Source organism: Carcharhinus amblyrhynchos, chromosome 10, assembly GCF_965287045.1.
Source record: "Carcharhinus amblyrhynchos chromosome 10, sCarAmb.v2.hapA, whole genome shotgun sequence".
NCBI classification, from domain to species: domain Eukaryota; kingdom Metazoa; phylum Chordata; class Chondrichthyes; order Carcharhiniformes; family Carcharhinidae; genus Carcharhinus; species Carcharhinus amblyrhynchos.
The window spans coordinates 43216129-43223211 of NC_137333.1; the positions used below are offsets into that span (position 1 = coordinate 43216129).

The following is a 7083-nucleotide window of genomic DNA, read 5'->3' on the forward strand; positions in this document are numbered from 1 at the left end:
AATAAGGAGTACAGTAGGGGTCTGAGGACACAGGCCTTATGGGGCACCGGTGTTGAGGATAATCGTGGGGGACGTGTTGTTGCCTATCCTTACTGCTTGTGGTCTGTGAGTTAGGAAGTTCAGGATCCAGTCGCAGACGGAGGAGCTGAGCCTCAGGCCACAGAGTTTGGAGATGAAATTTGTAGGAATAATGGTATTGGAGGCTGAGCTGTGGTCAATACACAGGAGTCTTACACAGATGTCTTTGTCATCCAAGTGTTCCATGGTTCAGTGTAGGACCAGGGAGATAGTGTCAGCTGTGGACCTGCTGCGGCAATAGGCAAACTGTACTGGATCCAGGGAGTCTGGGAGGCTGGAGCTGGTTTGTGCCATGACTAACCTTTCAAAGCACTTCATAATGATAGATGTCAGAGCAACCAGGCAACAGTCATTAGGTCTTTGGTACCAGGATGATGGTCGTCTTCTTCAAACAGGTAGGGACCTCAGATCAGAGTAAGGAGTGGTTAAAGATGTCTGCGATTACCCATGCCAGCCGATCCATGCAGTACCTGAGTGCTCGTCTATGTACCCCATCCGGGCCAGTCACTTTCTATGGGTTAACTTTCAAGAAGGCTGATCTGACATCTGCGATGGTGACCTCAGATTTGAGTTTGGCACCCTACTATACTCCTTACACACTTATGACTGTGTGGCCAAATTCCCCTCCAACTCAACTTCTTTTGGGGCAGGAGACATCCTCTTGCTGACCTCATGCTCAAAATGGACATAGAATGTCTTCAGCTCATTGGAGGGGGGTGCATTGTTGCCGGTGATACAAGCATTCACCCTGTAGCCTGTTATGTCTTCCAGACCTTGCCATAATTAGTGAGTATCTGTGTGGCTAGCTTGGTACTCTAGCTTGGTTTGGTATTGTCTCTTGACATCTTCGATGGTTCGCCATAGATCATATCTGGATTTCTTATAATAGGTCAGGGTCACCCAACTTGAATGCCTCAGACCTGGACTTCAACTGCACATGATATTTACAGATGTTCCTCTATTCTAGTTCAATTATTTGTGGTAATCCTTTTCTTGCCTGGAGCCTTTTGTCTGCAGAGTGACTTTATCATTTTAGCCAATAGTCATTTACACCATGCTCTATTGAGCTCCATCTTTTTCAAATTCGCAGAAAAGATTTTCTGCTTTGGACACAACATGAACTTTGTTCAAAGTCTCTTGATTCCACCCTCCCTCTCTGTATCTCTGCAGTCACCTCTGACATAGCCCTGCTCTTCCTCTGCTCCTTTAATACCTTCCCTTTGTTTTGCTTTCTCCAGCCCCTTGCTCCCTCCAGGTCTCTTCTCTTTCTGTGCCACACTCCCTCTGGGCCTCTTGTTTTTCCACAACTCATTCTCTCCAAACTGCCCTTTCCCAGTGCTTCTTTCTCTGCTCCATCAAATCTTTCTCCATGCTCTGTTCAACTGGGCTTCCTCAGCTATCCGGATTCATGTTCACTCATTCTGTACTGCTGTCAAGGATGGATGGCTGGCACAGTGGTTAGCACTGCTTCCTCACAATATCAGGGACCTGGATTTGATTCCCAGCTTGAGTCCCTGTCTGTGAGGCATTTGCATGTTCTTCCCGTGTTGTCTGCATTCGTTTTCTCTGGATGCTCTTGTTTCCTCCCACAGTCCAAAGATGCGCAGGTTAGGTGGATTGGCCATGCTAAATTGTCCCTTCGTGTCCAAAGATGTGTAGGTTAGGGGAATTAACGGAGTAAATGTGTGGGGTTAGGGGATAGGGCATGGGGATGGACCTGGGTAAGATGCTGTCAGAGTCAGTGCAGACTTGATAGGCCAAATGGCCTTCCAGTGCTGTGGGGATTCTATGATTCTGCAGTGAGAAGCAGGCATACCCATTGTTAACAGTATATGAATTGTGTTTAATTGAATGCTGTTGCTAAGCAAGAACTAGGGATCCACATGTGTCTGATTAATTAACTGAAATTCTGATAGTTGGGGGAGGAGGTACATTCTTGCAAAGTACAACTGGGTAAATAACTGTTTATAAAACAGTCTAAAGATTGGCACTAGTTCTATCCTTCATCAACTAGTTTTCTAGAATATAACATCCACCTCACTGATATCCTAGATAATACCCATTTCCTTTAAAACATTACATGTAACATTTTTTATTTTGTATTATAATTTAGCTGGTATGTGTGTTTGTGTGGTGAGAAGTCTGTGATTCTTAATCTGTCTGAAAAGGGCCCTTCAACCAAAAATGTTTGCGATGTACTGCTGCAAGATATTCGTAATAAACTGATGTTCATAAGAACATTAGGAGAAGATTACTTTATGAACAACTAACTTAAGTTGTGTTTTTAAGGGTATTTTTGTTGTGTTCTGGGGGTAAAAATGGACTATCTCGAGACATATAATAGATACAAGAATATCTCTGAATTTTCACAGCCTATTGCAGCGTTATGCAGAATTGTACCAAGTTAGCAAATCACTGCACATAATACTTATAAACTTACAGAAATTCATGTATTCTAGTTCAATTAGTTGTGATAATTCTTTTCTATCCTGGAGTCTATGGTCTGCAAAATGACTTTATAATTTCAGCAAGTTGTCATTTATACTGTGTTATTTTTTTACTTCAAATTAAAATCTAGAGTTCCTGCTTTGAATGCAATCATGAATTTGGTTCAAGCTCTCCTGCTCCTGCCCTCTCTGTATCCCTGTGCTCAGCTCTGACAGCCCTGCTGTCCTCTGATCTTTGAAGAAGGCTCTTCAAAATTATCTAATCGCTGAACAAGATCCAGTGGCCGGATGTTTGAAACAAAATTAATACATTATCATAGCTCTGAATATATCACTGGCCAATCATAGATATATAAAAAACAAATAAGGTAATGATATAATAGCACTTACCAGTACAAAGTTATCCTTTTCATAAGCCTGGAAGTATTGATCAAAACTAAAAACTTGAACTGTGATCCGTCCCTGCATTGACCTAACAAGAAGGAAATGCAGAAAGAGGAAAATCTTCATTAGAGCAATGCCATAATACTATTTCAATATTAGTTTTAAAAGGCTTTGTTTTCTTTGTTTCTGGCGATGAACGCTAACACTGGTAATGTTATTTTTAAAGTAGTCAGGTTAAAGCTAAAGTAGTTAAAAGCCCTTAATGCGAAGGCTGCTTGTCTGGTCTCCTGGAAGTAACGATACAGTTAATGATCCAGCGGTTAGTGAAATGAATGAAACCATTTAGTGAAAGGCTCAGCCAGTACCCTCCTCCCTGGGTTATCCCAGTCTGAGTCTCTCATCATTTCTTTCCCATCCTTCACAACGCGGACTTTACCATTTCACAAACAGATCTCTGATGTGGCCATCTCCCAGGAAGTTGATCTTCTTGTTGCTCAGATTCCTGAAAGTAAAGGCTGGCTTCACACCCCTTTCAGCGGCCATTGCTTCGCCAGTGTTTACCAGTTGCTAGGAAACGCCCTGCCGCCCTCAAATCCTTCCCTGGATTGCTGACACCAATTACAATTAGTTCCTGGCTGCAGGTAGCTATTTAAACCAGGAGAGCGTGCGGGGGAAGGTTCACACAAACACACAGTGCGCTTTGTTGGGGGAAAGAGTATAGTTCCCACTTCTTCAGAATTGGCCTGAAGTTTCCAGGATTTCAACATCAATGTCCAGGACACTGAAAAATCATAGGGACATTAAAAAAAAACATTTCTTTGAATGTTACCCTTTACCAGATATAAAAATATTGAAAGTGGAAGGGGACTGTTTGACTCACAGTCACAAATCATCCTTTTAGTTAATGAGTCTTTTTGCTTTCCAATTTGTGTAGGAAGGTAGTGTGTCACAAGGATGGATGACAGATGGCTGAATGTTGGGGGAAAAGTCATGTGATGAAAACTCAGGATTATGTTTATTCTCAACTGGCAACCTGGGGGTTAGGAAGTGGAAGTGGAAAGGGATTGGATAGGTCAAAAAAATGGAATGGGAATCACAATGTGTCATTGCCTGTGTCAACTTCAATGCGGAAGCCAAACGTGTGCTCTTGTTCATTTAAAATGGTTTCTGTGTGCAGCCAGTGCCAAGCGCATTGCTGGACGGTTGGACATCTGAGCGGAGGTGCAAAATCTGGAGGGGCCAACATGAGTTAAAGTCTGCATTACTTAAAGCAAGCTGAGCTGGGCTGGAATTAAATTTAGAAGTGACTTGGACCTGGGAAAGACTCTAGAATGATACACTTGCAGGTTCCAAAGTTTTTCAATAAAACAATGCAAATTTTGGTGCTGGAGGACAGGAGGAAAAGATCCTCCAACCAAAGAGGACCAGTAATTCTCTGGATAAACTCTGAGAAAGCAATGGGAGCTGATAGACATGCAGATCAATGGTAGGAGTGTAGCTTTGAAGATCAAAACGCGGTACTAAATGAAGATCAATGATTTCACACAAGTTGTTAAGTAAATGAACATATTTCCAAATGGCAGATTCTATCAGCTTCAGCACCAACCCCACACACAACTCAATGCAACACCCTAACAATGTTATCCAACAATCATGACTCATGCCTTGCATTCATAACTTCACCTCACCCTCACACCTCACTTTGAACTTGTACAAGTCCCACACCCTGTAAGTGCTGCCAACTATTTAACATTGTCAGTCACAACACCTAAACAGATTGCACCACACTAAATGACACACTTCCCTCTGTCTTGCGAGACAATTAGGTGGCACATAACTGAAGGCAATAGCTGAGGACAGGCACAGGTCTATGTCCTCACCCCCATGAAGGAGGTAGTGCTCAGTCAAAGAACAAAGAACAATGAAAATTACAGCACAGGAACAGGCCCTTCAGCCCTTCAAGCCTGCACCGATCATGCTGCCCACCTTAACTAAAACCCTCTACCCTTCCGGGGACTATATCCATCTATTCCCTTTCTATTCATGTACTTGTCAAGATGCCCCTTAAAAGTCACTACCATATCCGCATCCATTACCTCCTCCAGCAATGAGTTTCAGGCATCCACTACTCTCTGTGTAAAAAATCTGCCTCGTACATCTGTTTTACACCTTGCCCCTCGCACCTTAAACTTATGCCCCTAGTAATTGACTCTTCCATCCTGGGAAAAAACTTCTGACGATCCACTCTGTCCATGCCTCTCATAATCTTGTAGACTTCTATCAGGTTTCCCCACAACCTCCGTCGCTCCAGTGAGAACAAACTAAGCTTCTCCAACCTCTCCTCATTGCTAATGCCCTCCATACTTGGCAACATCCTGGTAAATCTTCTCTTACACTCTCCGAAGCCTCCACATCCTTCTGGTAGTGTGGCAACCAGAATTGAACACTATATTCCAAGTGTGGCCTAATTAAAGCTGCAACATGAATTGCTAATTTTTAAACTCAATACCCTGGCCAATGAAGGCAATCATGTCGTATGCCTTCTTGATTACCTTCTCCACCTGCATTGCCACTTTCAGTGATCTGTGTACCTGTACACCTAGATCCCTTTGCCTATCAATACTTTTAAGGGTTCTGCCATTTACTGTATATTTCCTATCTGTACTAGACCTTCTAAAATGCATTATCTCACATTTGTCCGATTAAACTCCATCTGCCATCTCTCTGCCCAAGTCTCCAACTGATCTATGTCCTGCTTTATCCTCTGATGGTCCTCATCGCTTTCCGCAAACTTACTAATCAATCTAATTACATTTTCCTCCGAATCATTTATATATATTACAAACAGTCATTGCATTACATATTTTACAAACAGTCATGACAAACAGTCATTGAAGCAACTATGATGGAGGCCATTAGCAAGCAGCATAGCTGAAACCATTCAAAATGACTCTATGATCTATCTGAAGGATCCTGCTTTACAGACCATGAAATAGGTTTTGTAGTCTGGAGTATGCTAAAAGCAAGTCTTTATTAACAACAATGAACATATTTACAGTAGAAGGTACAGTAAAGAGCTGGCCCCATTCTAGGTCTTACCCAACTGTGTCCATCTCCAGACTGACCCTGGCTTTTCCTATGTGGTAGTACTGTACTCAGTCCCACATTAATTCTTTATGTCACATCCCACTTCCTCTTATTCTACAATCTCTTCTGATTTACAAACAGCAGATGGTGTAAAAATATACCTTTCTTCCTTCTCCCTTCCTTCGTCATAAGCCTACTGTGTGCCAATCTCCTTTCAGGTACTGATGGGTTGCCTCAAGCTGTGGTACAGGATTGTGAAATGGAAGGGAAAGGAGAGACTTGTGATGCAGCAACCATCTTAAATACAGACATTGCAGATCCTTTAGAGCACATTATAGAGCTAAGGTCTTCACATGGTGAGCCACTGTGCACGCAGTGAGACTAAGGAAAAAGGTGAGCACAAGTAGAAGATGCACAGAAGGCAAGTTTACACATGAGCTCTGATGCAGAAGACTCCAATGAACAATTCAATGGGCTGGCATACAGGAAAAGGCGAATAGGTATGAGAAGTGACATGCTTGGTGCCTGGCAGGCCTGCCAGAATGCTTGCTGTCACTATCAAGGAACACGAGCATTCTAGCATCATCTAGACACAGGGATTTGTGCAGAGCTATCTATCCTCCAACAGATTACTGGGATCCCTGAGATTCTGCCTCATGGAGTGGCTTCATGGATCCACAACCCCTTTGTCCTTTTTCAGGATGATAACATTCATCCTCCCACCACTGCCACTTCAACAGTGCCATCACTGTTGTCATGCATCCCAAGCTGATGTGGTCGGTGGTCAGAATCTTGAGGGCAGAATTTTCCCATCCGCCCGCGGGAATCATGGCGGGTGGAACAGAAAAATTCAACAGACCATGCAAAGGTCCATCGACCTCAATGGAAATTTTTGGCCTTGGGGTGAGCATGGCCGGAAATTCCCATTGCGTCTCTGAGCGTATTGGACAGAGAGAGCTGCAGCATGCTTCGGTGCAGAGGGACCTGGGGGTCCTTGTGCAAGAATCGCAAAAACCCAGTCTGCAGGTGCAGCAGGTGATCAAGAAGGCGAATGGAATGTTGGCCTTTATAGCGAGGGGGATAGAAT

At 43.3% G+C, this 7083-nt stretch overlaps 1 protein-coding gene across 1 annotated transcript in view; it reads right to left on the bottom strand.

Moving 5' to 3' along the window:
• cfap300 (cilia and flagella associated protein 300) overlaps positions 1–3461 on the bottom strand; it is a 44290-nt gene extending 40829 nt beyond the window's left edge. Inside the window, exons 1-2 of the mRNA XM_080197876.1 lie at positions 3346–3461; positions 2916–2997 (exon numbers count right to left, since the gene is read on the bottom strand). Of these exons, the coding sequence (XP_080054002.1) occupies positions 2916–2997; positions 3346–3452 (189 nt within the window). The 5' untranslated portion in view covers positions 3453–3461. The remainder of the gene's footprint in view (positions 1–2915; positions 2998–3345) is intronic.
• Between the last annotated feature and the right edge of the window lie 3622 nt (positions 3462–7083).